Below are 20,487 nucleotides of genomic sequence, written 5' to 3'. Positions count from 1 at the left end.
TTTATAACAAGATTTATAACAAGATTATGATGTCTTTAAAGCCTATATCGAATAAAAACAGAGCCGGATATATCTAGGAGCTAAAACGGGAGCTTCTAAAACGACATGCCAAGGTCCTCACTGCGTCAGCGCGAAGAATCAAAAGAGGGGACCCTTTGATTCCAATCAATTTATAGACTTTCGGATCTGCCTAGAGACTCCATTTCAAGGCCCTCTATTCGCTGACACCCAGGGGAAGGCGTATGCAGTGCATCTCAACCAATAGAAGACAGGCAGAGTTATACACAGGTCTGAGAACAGGTTGGAAAAATCTGCATTCTCAACTCCACATAGGGAAATTGCTCTAAGTCCAGTTCTGTTTCACGCACAGACATAATTCAAACGGTTTTAGAAACTAGAGAGTGTTTTCTATCCAATAGTAATAATATGCATATTGTACGAGCAAAAATTGAGTACGAGGCAGTTTAATTTGGGAACTCATTTTAACAAAGTCGAAATGGCGCCCCCATAGGCTCAAGAAGTTAATGCAACCACTCTGTCAGATTTCAATAAACCTTTACGGAAAAAGCACAATCTGAGTACAGCGCTCAGAGCCCAATCCAGCCAAAGAAATATCCGCCATGTTGGAGTCAACAGAAGTTAGAAATAACATGATAAATATTCACTTACCTTTGATGATCTTCATCAGAATGCACTCCCAGGAATCCCAGTTCGACAATAAATGACTGATTTGTTCCATAAAGTTCCATAAAGTCCATCATTTATGTCCAAATAGCCACTAGTTGTTCGCGTGTTCAGCACAGTAATCCATCTTCATGAGCATTACGTCAAGACAAAAACTCGAAAAGTTCCGTTACAGGTCGTAGAAACATATCAAACGATGTATGGAATCAATCTTTAGGATGTTTTAACATAAATCATCAATAATGTTCCAACCGGAGAATTCCATTGTCTGTAGCAAAGCACTGGAACGAGAGCTAACTCTGTCGAGGGCGCGAGTCACGAGCCTGAGACACTCTGCCAGACCCATGACTCATTCAGCTCCCATTCCCCCCTCCTTTATAGCAGAAGCCTGAAACAAGTTTCTAAAGACGGTTGACGTCTAGTGGAAGCCTTAGGAAGTGCAACTTAACCCCATAGACACTGTGTATTCGGTAGGCCAAGCTTTGAAAAAAATACAAACCTCAGATTTCCCACTTCCTGGTTAGATTTTTCTCAGATTTTTGCCTGCCATATGAGTTCTGTTATACTCACAGACATCATTCAAACAGTTTTAGAAACTTCAGTGTGTTTTTTATCCAATACTACTAATAATATGCATATATTAGAATCTGGGACAGAGTAGCAGGCAGTTTACTCTTGGCACGCATTTCATGCAAAAGTGAAAATGCTGCCCCCTATCCCAAACAGTTAACCTGTTTGGGCTGCAAGGGGCAGTATTGAGTAGCCAGATAAAAGGTGCCCATTTCAAACGGCCTCGTACTCAATTCTCGCTCGTACAATATGCATATTATTATTACTATTGGATAGAAAACACTCTCTAGTTTCTAAAACCGTTTGAATTATTTCTCTGAGTGAAACAGAACTCATTCTGCAGCACACTTCCTGACCAGGAAGTGGAAAGTCTGAAATCGAGGCTCTGTTCTTCTTCCTGCCTATAAATGGGCACGAGACCTATTAGTATACATGCACGTCATACACCTTCCCCTGGGTGTCAAGAGGCTGTGAGAGAAGAAATGAGGTGATTATCTTGGTCTGAGATGGAACACATCATCTTGGAATGACGTGTCCACCATTTTCGGTACTCTGAAGAGCGCGAGGTGGACAGTGGGATTGCCTTTTGTTTAGCTGCCGTTATAGGCGACTACTATCTCCGGCTTTGATTTTATTTGATACATGTCACCATATCATCGTAAAGTATGTTTTTTCAATATAGTTTCATCAGATTATTGAAAATTTTTCGGGAGTTTTGCCGTGTTCCGTTCTCTTCCGTTTGTTGACATGGAGAGCGTCGTGCCACTTGGCTAGTGTGCTTGCTAAATGAAGAGGGAAAGTTGCCGTTCTAAATCCAAACAACGATTCTTCTGGACAAAGGACACCTTGTCCAACATTCTGATGGAAGATCAGCAAAAGTAAGAAACATTTTATGATGCTATTTCATATATCTGTCGTAGATGTGAACTAGTCGTCGGCGCCCAAGTGTTTCTGGCTATTGTGGTAAGCTAATATAACGCTACATTTTGTTTTCGCTGTAAAACACTTAATAAATCGGAAATATTGGCTGGAATCACAAGATGCCTGTCTTTCATTTGCTGTACACTATGTATTTTTCAGAAATGTTTTATGATGAGTAATTAGGTATTTGACGTTGGTGTCTGTAATTATTATGGCTGCTTTCGGTGCAATTTCTGATTGTAGCTGCAATGTAAACTATGATTTATACCTGAAATATGCACATTTTTTCTAACAAAACATATGCTATACAATAAATATGTTATCAGACTGTCATCTGATGAAGTTGTTTCTTGGTTAGTGGCTATTTATATCTTTATTTGGTCGAATTTGTGATAGCTACTGATGGAGTAAAAAACTGGTGGAGTAAAAAAAGTGGTGTCTTTTGCTAACGTGGTTAGCTAATAGATTTACATATTGTATCTTCCCTGTAAAACATTTTAAAAATCGGACATGTTGGCTGGATTCACAAGATGTGTACCTTTCATATGCTGTATTGGACTTGTTAATGAGTGAAAGTTAAATATTAAAAAAAATATATATTTTGAATTTCGCGCCCTGCACTTGAAGTGGCTGTTGTCATAAGTGTACCGACGCCGGGCTGCAGCCATAAGAAGTTAAATCCCTGAGTTTTCTTATATCGCTCAGATATAGGACAGACAGTTCAAAACCTTATTACATATGATTCATTTTTTGTCTATCTGTTTTGTAATGTACAAATGTGTTATTCAATGCATTTCTATGGGCTATAAAGGCCAGATTCAATGTTTTTTCAAATAATTGTAAAATATTTTATGATTATTGATACATTTTTTGACCATCTGAAAAAATACAATATGTTAGTGTCATGACTGGCCTGTGAAGATCAGGTTACAAAGGATCACGGTTCTACAGGGATATCCCTCCCTCCCGCAGAGAGGTAGAGGTACAGTTGAAGTCGGAAGTTTACATACACCTTAGCCAAACGCATTTAAACTCAGTTTTTCACAATTCCTGACATTTAATCATAGTAAAAAAATCAGTCTTAGGTCAGTTAGGATTGACACTTTATTTTAAGAATGTGAAATGTCAGAATAATAGTAGAGAGAATTATTTATTTCAGCTTTTATTTCTTTCATCACATTCCCAGTGGGTCAGAAGTTTACATACACTCAATTAGTATTTGGTAGCATTAAATGGTTTAACATGGGTCAAACGTTTCAGGTAGCCTTCACAACCTTCCCACAATACGTTGGGTGAATTTTGTCCCATTCCTCCTGACAGCTGGTGTAACTGAGTCAGGTTTGTAGGCTTCCTTGCTCGCACACGCTTTTTCAGTCCTGCCCACAAATGTTCTATAGGTTTGAGGTCAGGGCTTTGTGATGGCCCCTCCAATACCTTGACTTTGTTGTCCTTAAGCCATTTTGCCACAACTTTGGAAGTATGCTTGGGCTCATTGTCCATTTGGAAGACCCATTTGCACACAAGCTTTAACTTCCTGACTGATGTCTTTAGATGTTGCTTCCATATATGCACATCATTCCCCCCCCCCCCACCCCATGATGACATCAATTTTGTGAAGTGCACCAGTCCCTCCTGCAGCAAAGCACCCCCACAACATGATGCTGCCACCCCTGTGCTTCACGGTTGGGATGGTGTTCTTCGGCTTGCAAGCCTCCCCCTTTTTCCTCCAAACATAATGATGGTCATTATGGCCAAACAGTTCTATTTTTGTTTCATCAGACCAGAGGACATTTCCCCAAAAAGTACGATCTTTGTCCCCATGTGCAGTTGCAAACTGTAGTCTGGCTTTTATATGGAGGTTTTGGAGCAGTGGCTTCTTCCTTGTTGAGCGGCCTTTCAGGTTATGTTGAAATTGGACTCGTTTTACTGTGGATATAGATACGTTTGTAACCGTTTCCTCCAGCATCTTCACAAGGTCCTTTGCTGTTGTTCTGGGTTGATTTGCACTTTTCGCACCAAAGTACTTTCATCTCTAGGAGACAGAACACATCTTCGTCCTGAGCGATATGACGGCTGCGTGGTCCCATGGTGTTTATACTTGCATACTATTGTTTGTACAGATGAATGTGTTACCTTCAGGTGTTTGGAAATTGCTCCCAAATGATGAACCAGACTTGTGGAGGTCTACAATTTAGTTCTTGACTGATATCTTTTAATTTTCCCATGATGTCAAGCAAATAGGCACTGAGTTTGAAGGTAGACCTCGAAATACATCCACAGGTACACCTCCAATTGACTCAAATTATGTCAATTAGCCTATCAGAAGCTTCTAAAGCCATGACATCATTTTCTGGTATTTTCCAAGCTGTTTAAAGGCACAGTCATCTTAATGTATGTAAACTTCTGACCCACTGAAATTGTGATACAGTGAGTTATAAGTGAAATAATTTCTCTAAACAATTTTTGGGAAAATACTTGTGTCATACACAAAGTAGATGTCCTAACCGACTTGCCAAAACTATCATTTGTTAACAAGATATTTGTGGAGTGGTTGAAAAACTAGTTTTAATGACTCTAACCTAAGTGTATGTAAACTTCCGACTTCAACTGTATAGAGGGAAAAATGGGGGGGTTATAACCACACGCCTATCGTAAATTATAAGGCAGCAGCCCAACTCCTTCCTTGTCTCTAATGTGACAGACTGGAATGTGTGTGCCTTATGGAGAATCTACCTCAGAACTGTAACATGCAAAAAATGGACTTCGGGACATTATATTTCATAAGCCAAAATGGTGGTAACAATGATAGATGGAATATGAAAATGAATGTCGTTTTTGTTATGTTACTAAAAGTTAACTTTTACCGAACCTCAACCCCGGATCCGGGATCACCCCCCACCCCCCCCACACTGATTAGCATCGCTAGCATAGCGTCACAATTAAATAGTAGCATCTAAATATCATTAAATCACAAGTCCAAGACACCAAATGAAAGATACAGATCTTGTGAATAAAGCCACCATTTCAGATTTTTAAAATGTTTTACAGGGAAGACAAAATATGTAAATCTATTAGCTAACCCCGTTAGCAAAAGACACCACTTTTCTAACTCCATCAGTTTCTTACTCCATCAGGTGCTATCACCAATTCGGCCAAATAAAGATATTGATAGCCACTAACCAAGAAAAAACCTCATCAGATGACAGTCTGATAACATATTTATTGTATAGGATAGGTTTTGTTAGAAAAATGTGCATATTTCAGGTATAAATCATAGTTTACAATTGCACCCACCATCACAACTCGACTAGAATAAATACAGAGAGCAACGTGTATTACCTAATTACTAATCATAAAACATTTCTTAAAAATACACAGCTCACAGCAATGGAAAGACACAGATCTTGTGAATTCAGACAATATTTCAGATTTTCTAAGTGTTTTACAGCGAAAACACAATAAATCGTTATATTAGCTTACCACATATGCAAACGTTACCCGAGCATTGATTCAAGCCAAAGAGAGCGATATCGTTATCATCGCCAAAATATATTAATTTTTTCACTAACCTTCTCAGAATTCTTCCGATGACACTCCTGTAACATCATATTACAACATACATATAGAGTTTGTTCGAAAATGTGCATATTTAGCCACAAAAAAACGTGGTTATACAATGACAATACTAGCAAAACTAGCCTGAAAATGTTGGGCGCCATCTTTCACAGTGATCTTGTCTCATGGATAACTATTCATAAACTTGACTAAAAAAATATAAGTTGGACAGCTATCGAAAGACAAATTAGTTCTTAATGCAATCGCTGAATTACATTTCTAAAATTATCCTTACTGTGCAATACAGGGTTCGCCAAGCGAAGCTATACCAAAAAAAATGGCGGAATATGCGTTTAAAATTTTTCGACAGAACAACGATTTATCATCTTAAATATTTCTTACTATGAGGTGATCTTCCATCAGAATCTTGGGCAATGTATCCTTTCTTGGGTCTAATCTTCTTTTGGTCGAAAGATGTCCTCTGTCCGTCGAAATGCCCACTAACGTTCGACCGGGACCCCGAAACGTGCCCGGCGCTTCAAAGAGCATCACATAGAAATGCCTCAAAATCGCACTAAACGGATATAAATTGCTATAAAACGGTTTAAATTAACTACCTTATGATGTTTTTAACACCTATAACGAGTAAAAACATGACCGGCGATATATTACTGGCTAAACAACAGCTTGGAAAGAGAGGAGGTCCAACGTCCATCGTGCGTCAGGCGCAGGGAGCAAAAGAACGGTACATCCGGTCTTTGGCGTTTTATACAGGCCCTGATTGCGCAATCGACTCCATTCAAATTGTCACCACTTACTGACATCTAGAGGAAGGCGTGGGCAGTGTTTGTATCCTCATAGGATTTACAGGGACTTTAAAACTGACCTGGAACCAGAGGCCAAGATTTCTGAAATCTCACTCACTGGGAGGAAAAGTGCTGTAGAATGAGTTCTGTTTCACTCAGAGACATAATTCAAACGGCTATAGAAACTAAAGAGTGTTTTCTATCCAATAATAACAATAATATGCATATTGTACGAGCAAGAATTGAGTACTAGGCAGTTTAATCTGTAGAGCAAATTATGCTAATGCGAAACAGCACCCCCTATAGTGGCAAGAAGTTAAATGACAACGTTATAACGAAATCATTGTAACTTGAATAGTTTTCATAATATGTACATGATGTTTACATACTGTGCGTTGTGTAGAAAATATCCAGATCAAAGATAATGCCTTTGTAACGATGAACTGTGATTTTAGTTGTCTAAACGAGATCTTAGTTTCCGTCTTCATGGCATGTTCTCTGGGTTTCCTGCGGTGTAGCTCGTTACAAGGCAAGGTTTGTTCTAATACCTGGAAACCCAGAGAGCATGTCATAAAGACGGAAATGCCCCTTTATGACCCGAGGTCATAAAACATGTGAGTTAACCTGTCTGGCTCCGGCATTCCGCTAGCGGAACTCCTCCCACATTCCACTGAAAAGGCAGAGCGCAAAATTCAAAAGATATTTTTTAGAAATATTTACCTTTCACACATTAACAAGTCCAATACAGCAAATGAAAGATACACATCTTGTGAATCCAGTCAACATGTCCGATTTTTTAAATGTTTTACAGCGAAAACACCACATATATTTATGTTAGCTCACCACCAAATACAAAAAAGGACAGACATTTTTCACAGCACAGGTAGCATGCACAAAGCCAACCTAACTAACCAAGAACCAACCAAACAACTTCATCAGATGACAGTCTTATAACATGTTACACAATAAATCTATGTTTTGTTCGAAAAATGTGCATATTTGAGGTATAAATCAGTTTTACATTGCAGCTACCATCACAGCTACCGTCAAAAATAGCACCGAAGCAGCCAGAGTAATTATAGAGACCAACGTGGAATACCTAAATACTCATCATAAAACATTTCTGAAAAATGCATCGTGTACAGAAATGAAAGACAAGCATCTTGTGAATCCAGTCAATATTTCAGATTTTTTAAGTGTTTTACAGCGAAAACACAATATAGCATTATATTAGCTTACTACAATAGCCTACACACAACCGCATTCATTCATCAAGTTACGTTAGCGATAGCAATAGGCACGTTAGCGTTAGCGAATAAACCAGCAAAAGATATCAATTTTCACTAACCTTCATAAACCTTCCTCAGATGACAGTCCTATAACATCAGGTTATACATACACTTATGTTTTGTTCGAAAATGTGCATATTTAGAGCTGAAATCAGTGGTTATCCATTATGCTAATGTAGCTTCTTTTTCCCAGAATGTGCGGATATTTCTATTAGACTCTCACCTATTCTTACCAAATAGCTATTCATAAACATTACAAAAAAATACATGTTGTATAGGAAATGATAGTAACACTAGTTCTTAATGTAATCGCAGTGTTAGAATTCTAAAAATATCTTCATTACGACATACAGCTTAGTTATAGCGAGAGAGTACCCAAAATCTGGGCGCAAAACTACTAGTATACAGTTCGACAGATATATGAAATAGCATCATAAAATGGGTCCTACTTTTGATGATCTTTCATCAGAATGTTGTACAAGGGGTCCTTTGTCGGGAACAATCGTTGTTTGGAGAGAGCATAATTTTCAGACTTTTCACTTCCTGGTCAGAAAGTGTGCTGCCAAATGAGTTCTGTTTTACTCACAGACAAAATTCAAACGGTTTTAGAAACTAGAGAGTGTTTTCTATCCAATAGTAATAATAATATGCATATTGTACGAGCAAGAATAGAGTACGATGCCGTTTAAATTGGGCACGTTTTTCCCCCAAAGTGTAAATAGCGCCCTCTATCCTCATCAGGTTAATGGTTACCTGATTAATTTAATCACGTAATTATAAACATAGTTAATCATTTGATAAATAGCATGTCATCACATTAACAATAATACGTCATGACAGTTAGCTTAGTAGATATTGCGATTTAAGGGTAAGGGAGAGTGCTTGAGTGCAGACCTCTGGAGAAGGGTAAAGAATTAGAACAATTTCCCACCTGTTTGCAGACTTTGGCCCATGTCTTCTTCAACCTGTAGATGGCGCTGCGGTTCAGAGCTGAGGTGATCTCTAAGACTCCATTGTAGTTGTTGAGGCAGCGGCAGATGTCGGCCACAGCCACCCATTTTTCGATAGAGTTGGCCCTGGAGCCCACGTCAGTATGGGTCATGATCTGAGACGCCACCAGGTTACTCATCTAGAGGAGGGGGAGAGGGGAAAAGACAGAGAGAGAGAGGAAGAGAAAGAAACAGGGTGGGAAGCAGAGAGGAGATCGGTAAAGGAGACACACTCACTTTAAGAATAGCCCACTGGGCACAGACTAGAGGTCGACAGATTAATCGGAATGGTCGATTAATTAGGGCCGAGTTCAAGTTTTCATAACAATCGGAAATCGGTATTTTTTATTTTTTTACACCTTATTTAACTAGGCAAGTCAGTTAAGAACACATTCTTATTTTCAATGACGGCCTAGGAACAGTGGGTTAACTGCCTTGTTCAGGGGCAGAACGACAGATTTTTACCTTGTCAGCTCCGGGATTCAATCTTGCAACCTTACAGTTAACTTCTTGTCAATAGGGGGAGCTGTTAGCACTATTTTTTCTTGATGTTCCCAAATTAAACTGCCTCGTACTCAATTCTTGCTCGTACAATATGCATATTATTATTACTATTGGATAGAAAACACTCTCTAGTTTCTAAAACCGTTTGAATTATGTCTGTGCGTGAAACAGAACTGGACAATTTCCCTATGTGGAGTTGAGAATGCAGATTTTTCCAACCTGTTCTCAGACCTGTGTATAACTCTGCCTGTCTTCTATTGGTTGAGATGCACTGCATACGCCTTCCCCTGGGTGTCAGCGAATAGAGGGCCTTGAAATGGAGTCTCTAGGCAGATCCGAAAGTCTATAAATTGATTGGAATCAAAGGGTCCCCTCTTTTGATTCTTCGCGCTGACGCAGTGAGGACCTTGGCATGTCGTTTTAGAAGCTCCCGTTTTAGCTCCTAGATATATCCGGCTCTGTTTTTATTCGATATAGGCTTTAAAGACATCATAATCTTGTTATTTTAAACCGATTTATATCAGTTTATGTCAGTATATTGCGATTTTCGGGTATTTCATTTTCTGGCGTTGTAGGAAGTTGGGTATCTCTCTCTCGCATGCCATTGTTTACTGCTAATTGCAACGTGGAAGATGACTTTCTCCAACCCAGCAACGATTCTTTTGGACAAAGGACACCTATCCCAAGATTCTGATGGGAGGTCATCAAAAAGTAAGAACTATTTATGCTGATAATTCATTGTTCTGTTGAAAAAAGTCAAATGCATAAGACGCCATTACTTGCAGTGTAGCCTTGCTTTATCGCACCCTGTATTGCGCAGTAACGTTAATTTTAAAAATGTAATTCAGCGATTGCATTAAGAACTAATTTGTCTTTCAATTGCTGTCCAACCTGTATTTTTTAGTCAAGTTTATGAATAGTTTTCGATAAGAATAGGTGCCTTTCCAAGATGGCGCCGGACAGATTGCTTGAGTATTTGGACACTATTCTCATTCTATAAGCACGATTTGTGCCGCTAAATATGCACATTTTCGAACAAACTCTATATGCATTGTGTAATATGATGTTACAGGACTGTCATCTGAAGAATTCTGAGAAGGTTAGTGAAAAAATTTATATATTTTGGTGGTTTATACGTTATCGCTCTTTTTGCCTTGAATCAATGCTGGGGTGATGTTTGCACATGTGGTAAGCTAATATAACGCTATATTGTCTTTTCGCTGTAAAACACTTAGAAAATCTGAAATATTGTCTGGATTCACAAGATCTGTGTCTTTCAATTGCTGTACGCTGTGTATTTTTAAGAAATGTTTTATGATGAGTAATTAGGTAATACACGTTGCTCTCTGTAGTTATTCTAGTCGCTTTGGTGAGATTTGTGATGGTGGCTGCAATGGTAAACTATGATTTATACCTGAAATATGCAAATTTTTCTAACAAAACATATGCTATACAATAAATATGTTATCAGACTGTCATCTGATGAAGTTGTTTCTTGGTTAGTGGCTATTTATATCTTTATTTGGTCGAATTTGTGATAGCTACTGATGGAGTAAAAAACTGGTGGAGTAAAAAAAGTGGTGTCTTTTGCTAACGTGGTTAGCTAATAGATTTACATATTGTGTCTTCCCTGTAAAACATTTTAAAAATCAGAAATGATGTCTGGATTCACAAGATGTGTATCTTTCATCTGGTGTCTTGGACTTGTGATTTAATGATATTTAGATGCTAGTATTTACTTGTGACGCTATGCTAGGCTATGCTAGTAGCTTTTCTACTGATGGGGGTGCTCCCGGATCCGGGTTTGGGAGGTGTTAGAGGTTAACTAGTCCAACCCTCTAACCACCTGCCTCTCATTGCACTCCACGAGGAGCCTGCCTGTTACACGAATGCAGTAAGAAGCCAAGGTAAGTTGCTAGCTAGCATTAAACTTATCTTATAAAAAACAATCAATCAATCATAATCACTAGTTAACTACACATGGTTGATGATATTACTAGTTTATCTAGCGTGTCCTGCGTTGCATATAATCGATGATTTAACAAAAGCACATTTGCGACAAAAGCACAATCGTTGCACGACTGTACCTGACCATAAACACCCATGCCTTTCTTAAAATCAATACACAGAAGTATATATTTTTAAACCTGCATATTTAGCTAAAAGAAATTCAGGTTAGCAGGCAATATTAACTTTTACCGCCTCTCAACCCCGGATCCGGGATCACCCCCCACCCCCCCCACACTGATTAGCATCGCTAGCATAGCGTCACAATTAAATAGTAGCATCTAAATATCATTAAATCACAAGTCCAAGACACCAAATGAAAGATACAGATCTTGTGAATAAAGCCACCATTTCAGATTTTTAAAATGTTTTACAGGGAAGACAAAATATGTAAATCTATTAGCTAACCACGTTAGCAAAAGACACCACTTTTCTAACTCCATCAGTTTCTTACTCCATCAGGTGCTATCACCAATTCGGCCAAATAAAGATATTGATAGCCACTAACCAAGAAAAAACCTCATCAGATGACAGTCTGATAACATATTTATTGTATAGGATAGGTTTTGTTAGAAAAATGTGCATATTTCAGGTAGAAATCATAGTTTACAAATGCACCCACCATCACAACTCCACTAGAATAAATACAGAGAGCAACGTGTATTACCTAATTACTAATCATAAAACATTTCTTAAAAATACACAGCTCACAGCAATGGAAAGACACAGATCTTGTGAATTCAGACAATATTTCAGATTTTCTAAGTGTTTTACAGCGAAAACACAATAAATCGTTATATTAGCATACCACATATGCAAACGTTACCCGAGCATTGATTCAAGCCAAAGAGAGCGATATCGTTATCATCGCCAAAATATATTAATTTTTTCACTAACCTTCTCAGAATTCTTCCGATGACACTCCTGTAACATCATATTACAACATACATATAGAGTTTGTTCGAAAATGTGCATATTTAGCCACAAAAAAACGTGGTTATACAATGACAATACTAGCAAAACTAGCCTGAAAATGTCGGGCGCCATCTTTCACAGTGATCTTGTCTCATGAATAACTATTCATAAACTTGACTAAAAAAATATAAGTTGGACAGCTATCGAAAGACAAATTAGTTCTTAATGCAATCGCTGAATTACATTTCTAAAATTATCCTTACTGTGCAATACAGGGTTTGCCAAGCGAAGCTATACCCAAAAAAATGGCGGAATATGCGTTTAACATTTTGAGACAGAACAACGATTTATCATCTTAAATATTTCTTACTATGAGGTGATCTTCCATCAGAATCTTGGGCAATGTATCCTTTCTTGGGTCTAATCTTCTTTTGGTCGAAAGATGTCCTCTGTCCGTCGAAATGCCCACTAACGTTCGACCGGGACCCCGAAACGTGCCCGGCGCTTCAAAGTGCATCACATAGAAATGCCTCAAAATCGCACTAAACGGATATAAATTGCTATAAAACGGTTTAAATTAACTACCTTATGATGTTTTTAACACCTATAACGAGTAAAAACATGACCGGCGATATATTACTGGCTAAACAACAGCTTGGAAAGAGAGCAGGTCCGACGTCCATCGTGCGTCAGGCGCAGGGAGCAAAAGAACGGTACATCCGGTCTTTGGCCTTTTATACAGGCCCTGATTGCGCAATCGACTCCATTCAAATTGTCACCACTTACTGACATCTAGAGGAAGGCGTAGGCAGTGTTTGTATCCTCATAGGATTTACAGGGACTTTAAAACTGACCTGGGACCAGAGGCCAAAATTTCTGAAATCTCACTCCCTATCAGGAAAAGTGCTGTAGAATGAGTTCTGTTCCACTCAGAGACATAATTCAAACGGCTATAGAAACTAGAGAGTGTTTTCTATCCAATAATAACAATAATATGCATATTGTACGAGCAAGAATTGAGTACTAGGCAGTTTAATCTGTAGAGCAAATTATGCTAATGCGAAACAGCACCCCCTATAGTGGCAAGAAGTTAACCAGATGAAATTGTGTCACTTCTCTTGCGTTCATTGCACGCAGAGTCAGGGTATATGCAACAGTTTGGGCAGCCTGGCTCGTTGAACTAATTTGCCAGAATTTTACGTAATTATGACATCACATTAAAGGTTGTACAATGTAACAGGAATATTTAGACTTATGGATGCCACCCGTTAGATAAAATACAGAACGCTTCCCTATTTCACTGAAATAATAAACGTTTTGTTTTCGAAATGATAGTTTCTGTATTCGAGCATATTAATGACCAAAGGCTCGTATTTCTGTGTGTTATTATGTTATAATTAAGTCTATGATTTGATATTTGATAGAGCAGTCTGACTGAGCGATGGTAGGCAGCAGCTCGCTCGTAAGCATTCATCCAAACAGCACTTTCGTGCGTTTTGCCAGCAGCTCTTCCCTGTTTTTCAAGCATTGCACTGTTTATGACTTCAAGCCTATCAACTCCCAAGATTCGGCTGGTGTAACCGATGTGAAATGGCTAGCTAGTTAGCGGGGTGCACGCTAATAGCGTTTCAATCGGTGACGTCACTCGCTCTGAGACTTGGAGTAGTTGTTCCCCTTGATCTGCAAGAGCCGCGGCTTTTGTGGAGCGATGGGTAACGATGCTTCGAGGGTGGCTGTTGTCGATGTGTTCCTGGTTCGAGCCCAGGTAGGGGCGAGGAGAGGGACGGAAGCTATACTGTTACACTGGCAATACTAAAGTGCCTATTGTCACGTTCCTGACCTGTTTTCTGTTGTTTTTGTATGTGTTTAGTTGGTCAGGGCGTGAGTTGGGGTGGGCATTCTATGTTATGTGTTTCTATGTTTAGGTTCATTGGTAATTAGCCTTATATGGTTCTCAATCAGGGACAGGTGTTTGACGTTTCCTCTGATTGAGAACCATATAAAGGTAGGCTGTTCACACTGTTTGTTTGTGGGTGATTGTCTTCCGTGTGTGTATGTCGCACCACACGGGACTGTTTCGTTTTCGTTCGTGTATGTAGTCTGTTCCTGTTCGTGCGTTCTTCGTGTTTATGTAAGTTCGTTTGTTCAGGTCTGTTGACTTCATTTATTGTTTTGTAGTTTGTTCAAGTATATTTTCGTCTTCGTTATTATTATTAAAATTCATTATGTATTCATCACACGCTGCATTTTGGTCCAATCCTTCTCACCTCTCCTCGTCCGAGGAGGAGGCATTAGACGAGCGTTACACCTATAAGAACATCCAATAGTCAAAGCTATATGAAATACAAATGGTATAGAGAGAAATAGTCATATAAATACAATATTAACTACAACCTAAAACCTCTTACCTTAGAATTATTGAAGCCTCATGTTAAAAGGAACCACCAACTTTCATATGTTCTCATGTTCTGAGTAAGGAACTTAAACGTTAGCTTCTTTACATGGCACATATTGCACTTTTACTTTCTTCTCCAACACTTTGTTTTTGAATTATTTAAACCAAATTGAACATGTTTCATTATTTATTTGAGCCTAAATTGATTTTTATTGATGTATTATATTAAGTTAAAATAAGTGTTCATTCAGTGTTGTTGTAATTGTCATTATTACAAATTTAAAAAAAAAAATAATCGTCCGATTAATCGGTATCGGCTTTTTTTGGTCCTCCAATAATCGGTATCGGTGTTGAAAAATCACAATCGGTCGACCTCTAGCACAGAATGTTGCACTACTGAACTCCAGGGCCATTTTGTTAATTATACATCTGTGAGGAGTTGGCGATTTATTTCAGTTTGATGGTCAACCACCCATTATCAGTCTATGCATTTTAAGGTGGTGGATTTGTATAACAAATACACCATGACAGCGCAACACACAAGGGGTGGAACAGTGGCAAAGGTACCCACAGGACAAACAGAATAATATTAGTCTGAGAGATTAGATAGCATTAATACAACAAAAATAATTCAAAACACACTCCTTTAGTTTACACCAAAGTTAAACAGATGTATTTTTTCTTCATAATAAGTAGCAAAAAAACGAATCTACAAAAATGTAACTAGGTAAATATTACACAACAGGTAAACATGTTTGTCAACCTCTACACAAAACCAAAGTTCTTGGTCTTAATGGCTAGTAAGAGTTTCTTTTTTAGAATCTGTTTGGAGGAGTAGTGGCACGTAGAGGCGTGAGGTCAACGTCTAGTTTTGATTTACATTTGGTTCAGGTGTCAACTAACCTGAATTCAACGTGAAATCAACAAAAAATGTCACCATGTCATTGGATTTAGGTTAAAAGTTTGGGGTGGGGAATACTGCCCTTACGTTGATGACTTTTTGCAAGTCCAATCAGTTTTCCAAGTTGATTCAATGTCATCACATTGATTTTTTTGGGTTGAAATGATGTGGAAACCAAGTTGATTCAACCAGTTTTTGCCCAGTGGGAGGCCTCCAAATAAAGTAAAGACACACACACACACACAAACTCACATCATTGAAGTGCTGGCTGGTCTTCATGATGTAGGGAGTCCTCTCAGACTTATCCACCTTCATCCAGCCCTGCCCCAGGAACTCCCTGACAGAGAAACAACACATACTGATATGAGATCATCACAAGAAATGACATCATCACTTTAGGATATGAGGTGACAGACTCACTCATAGGGGATACTCCTGAAGACGATGTGGTCCAGTAGTGTGATCTGTTCAGCCAGCTCCATGGCAGATAGAGACTCAAAACACTCTGACCTAGGACACTCCACCTGGAAGAGAACATACACACCAGCATGAGACATGCATACATACACACATGCATCCACGTGCTGTACACATACACAAATACAAACACAAGAGCAACAACCATTCAGCTGCAGAACAAAGTGATTGAACAACAACAAAATAGCCAGCCTACCAGCTCTGACTGACAAGGGTTCAGTGAAAAGCTGTACATACATGTTCACAGAAAGGAGAAATAAAGGTTCAGTAATTTATTTGAGACAATTAGTTGCCGTGGCCTCTGGTGGCTGGTGTGAGCTGATTATTCACAATTAACACACAAGGTAATTAACCCCCCTCCCTCAAAAAACATGGTGTGAGAGTCACGAGAAAGAAGAATAAGAAGGGAGGTATAGAAGGGAAATTAGAGAGAGAAAAACATAAACAGCTTTTGGTGATGTAAGATACTCACAGTGGACAAATATATTAGGATAAATATATACTGTACCTCTATCTGGAACTCAATCTCTATCACACACCACACACACCCTTTTTCTATCTCTGTTCCCCCCTTTCCTTAATCTTTCTCTCTCCCTTCATTTACCTCTAACCCTCTTACACTCAACCTCTTTCTCTCCGTCTCTTACTATCCTATGGGTGGCCCGTTAAGATTTTGTGTCGGAAAATTCTGGATGTAGCCAATGCTTTTTCAATGGGAGTCATCTGTTGCCGGATGAAAGACAAATGGCCGTGATTTTACGACAAACCATGTAGAATATGTCCACCTTTGAACATATGCAACTCCAAAAGAAGTCGAGATTATTTTAACTTTTGAACAACAAAAACGCGCAATGACTAGGTCATATATGATTTTATCATTGTTCATGCGTCTCAGTGTGACCATACCCTACTTTAGGAACTGTAATGTTGATGTTGTTATAAAAAAAGTCTCACAGACTGGCAGGCCTATTTATATCAGAGCTCAACTATTATGTATCCTTAGTATAGATAACAGGAGGCTGGTGAGGGGAGGACAGCTCATAAAAATGAAAAATTATGGAATGGAGTGAATGGAATGGCTCAAACACATGGAAATCATGTGTTTGATTCCATTTAATCCATTCCAGCCATTACTATGAGCCCGCCCTCCCTAATTAAGGTGCCACCAGCCGCCCGTGGTACATATCCAACATCAGTTACCTTTCCTAAATCTTAACCATTAGCACAACCTTAGATCTGCTATGTAACCTACACTGTTAGGGTGGGTTGCACCAACATGGTTTAAACTACTCTTAGATTAGACCTAATCTAGACGTTGTAAATTTAGGTTCATAATTATATTATATTTAAGACTGGATTAAGGTTAAATCACTAAACTACACACCGAGTCGATATTCACATCATAAGATGGAATTCCCCTTGACCACACCCACAAATTGGGGAAAACAAAAAATTCTCTCCCATTGACCCCCATTGTAAAAGAGCCAACTTTGACGTCGATTTTCCTTTTTTTCCGAAATAACAAAACATGCCTTAAAAACTTCTTATGGATCAAATCCCTTTAGCGGGATCGATTTGACAACATCCGGTGAAATGGCAGAGCGCCAAAAAATACTATAAAAATTAAACTTTCATGAAATCCCACCAAATTAAACCTACACTTGTTGTGAATCCAGCCACAGTGTCAGCTTTCAAAAATGCTTTACAGCGATAGCAAACCGTGCTATTTTCTGAGGACAGCACGCCATCAAACAAAGACAGACAATCATAATTCAACCCGCCAGCCATGACACAAAACTCAGAAATAAAGATAAAATTCATGCCTTACCTTTGACGAGCTTCTTCTGTTGGCACTACAATATGTCCCATAAACATCACAAATGGTCCTTTTGTTCGAATAATTCCGTCGTTATATTTCCAAAATGTCCATTTATTTGGGGCATTTGATCCAGAAAAACACCGGTTCCAACTCACGCTACATGACTACAAAATCTCTCATAAATTACCTGTAATCTTTGTCACAACATTTCCAACAACTTTCGTAATACAACTTTAGGTATTTTTTTACGTAAATAATCGATAAAATTTAAGACGGGATAAACAGCGTTCAATACCGGACGAAAATAAAGAAAATATGTTCTAGGTCGTGCGCACCAAATTTTAGAGTGCACCTGGAGTGACACAGGAAAATAACAGGGCTACTTCTTCATTTCTCTAAAGAAAAACATCAACCAATTTCTAAAGACTGTTGACATCTAGTGGAAGCTATAGGAACTGCAAGGATATGTCTATTAAAACGGCCTTGCCATAGAAACCTAATGGAAAACAGATTGACCTCAAAAAGAAAATTCCCTGGATGGTTGTGCTCGGGGTTTCGCCTGCCAAATCAGTTCTGTTATACTCACAGACTTACAGATTTAAAAAATTAGAGTGTTTTCTATCCAAATCTACCAATTATATGCATATTCAAGCTTCTGGGCCTGAGTAGCTTGCAGTTTGAGAGAGAATGAGAGAGAAGTGGCACTCGTTTAAAATATTTTTTGAAAAACATCTAAAATGGCAAAATCCCACCCTATTGGATGGGCACGGTTAGGGGGTGCTCTCTACTCGGCCATGGACCCCTTGCACCCACTAAAGGCATTAAAAAAAACATTTTAAAAATGTGCTCCTGGTAACCCATTCAGATTACTAGGTGCATGGCTATCCATTTGCATTGTCTTACAATGGGCATTTACCATCAAGAATTTGACATGCTCTAATATACTGCAGAAATGCCCAATTGACTGGCCCGTTGAACTCGGGATGGCCGGGCAGTGATAGTGGTTCCTCTCCATTGCTCGTTGGTGTTAATTTCAGCATGTCAATTTGGTGATGGTTCATCACTGTTTATACGTATTGCAAACAGACAAAAGTCAGCCATCAAGTCAGCGTCCATCAATCAATAAGATATCCTTCTGACTGATGTCATATGCATACTGATACATACTGGCACCAAACTCAGTTTGTCCAACACGGTTAGAAACCAACTATCACATATTTCAGAGCAGGCCCAAAATTCACGGCACCTTCTGTTTAAACCATAATAAAAACTTAAAACACGTAGTTACGTTCTAGCTGCGGGTCCAGTTCTGACATTATGTGTAGGCCTAGCTGAGGGGCTGACATTTTGGTAAGATTGGGTGTTAAACTCGATACCATACACCAAGTTCTTTGGTCTTTGGCGCAGCCAGCCAAACATGTCTTGTCTTTCGACCTGGTGCGAATGGAATCTGGGCAGACTATTCCTGAAGCTTGTAAGGTGATAACTGAGTCTACCATGGTGATTCCGGCAAGAACCACAGAGGTCTCTGTAAGACTGAACCTGGCGCCCTGCTACCAGATGGAGGGCACCACTGCATTCTTCCAACCCTCTCCGCGACTATTCAACTTGGAGCTAACTGTCAATGGTAACCCGCTGTTGGAAATAAACGCTTGTTCCACTTATCTCCTGGTACAGAATCTAACTCAAGCAGATATTTCCATTCCTCAGCACACTCAGCTAGGAACATCGATTGATTACTCCATCCATTATTTTGAACTTGTTGTTCCGGTGATTGGGCCTCTTCCGTCCTCCCTAGACCTATGTTGCGAGGGTGGTACGCTTTTTATTTGTCCGTCAAAAGCATTTGCAATAACTCCCATATTGCCACTTGACGGCACATCGACGTTCAGGCTGGATGTCGATTCTGACAACCAGCTGTTGATATACCACATTGTCACGGAGGACGATAACGGATCTCCTCCTGCATGTGAGGTACACTCTTGTGAGGTAACTGCAGATGATTCCCCCATCGTTGACGTGCCGTCACCACCTGATGAAAACCTGTATGATATCGGCGATATGCTGGTATCGATATGCTGGTAATTACGCCCGTCAATTAACTTTCTGGGATAGGGGGCAGCATTTTCACTTTGGATGAATCGCGTGCCCATAGTGAACTGCCTCCTACTCTGTCTCAGATGCTAATATATGCATATTATTATTACTATTGGATAGAAAACACTCTGAAGTTTCTAAAACTGTTTGAATTATGTCTGTGAGTATAACAGAACTCAAATGGCAGGCAAACTTCCAAACAGGAAGTTCGAAATTCTGGGGCTGGTTGATGTTAAACTCATCGTCTATTCACATCCCAGTAAGATATGGATCTGTTCGCACTTCCTACGCCTTCCACTAGATGTCAACAGTCAGTAGAACGTGGAATGAAGCCTCTAGTGTGATGTGGGGCCGGATGGCAGTTATTTGAGTCAGTGGTCTGGCAGAATGCTAGTTCCTGGTCATGCGCGCTAGTCATGATATGGCCATGTGTTCCATTACTCTGTAGACAAAAACGAATGCTCCGGTTGGAACGTTATTGGATATATATGATAACAACATCCTGAAGATTGATTCTCTACTTAATTTGACCAGTTTATTCGACCTGGAATATAACTT

At 39.2% G+C, this 20,487-nt stretch overlaps 1 protein-coding gene across 1 annotated transcript in view; it reads right to left on the bottom strand.

Annotated features, from left to right (window-relative positions):
* The window catches only part of rasgrf2b (Ras protein-specific guanine nucleotide-releasing factor 2b), a 247,634-nt gene that overhangs the window by 8,468 nt on the left and 218,679 nt on the right, over positions 1-20,487 (bottom strand). Inside the window, exons 23-25 of the mRNA XM_038988743.1 lie at positions 15,957-16,060; positions 15,789-15,873; positions 8,757-8,954 (exon numbers count right to left, since the gene is read on the bottom strand). Coding sequence (XP_038844671.1) covers positions 8,757-8,954; positions 15,789-15,873; positions 15,957-16,060 — 387 coding nt within the window. The remainder of the gene's footprint in view (positions 1-8,756; positions 8,955-15,788; positions 15,874-15,956; positions 16,061-20,487) is intronic.

This window comes from Salvelinus namaycush, chromosome 1 (genome assembly GCF_016432855.1).
Source record: "Salvelinus namaycush isolate Seneca chromosome 1, SaNama_1.0, whole genome shotgun sequence".
In the NCBI taxonomy this organism is placed as follows: domain Eukaryota; kingdom Metazoa; phylum Chordata; class Actinopteri; order Salmoniformes; family Salmonidae; genus Salvelinus; species Salvelinus namaycush.
This window is presented reverse-complemented; position numbering and strand designations above follow the sequence as displayed.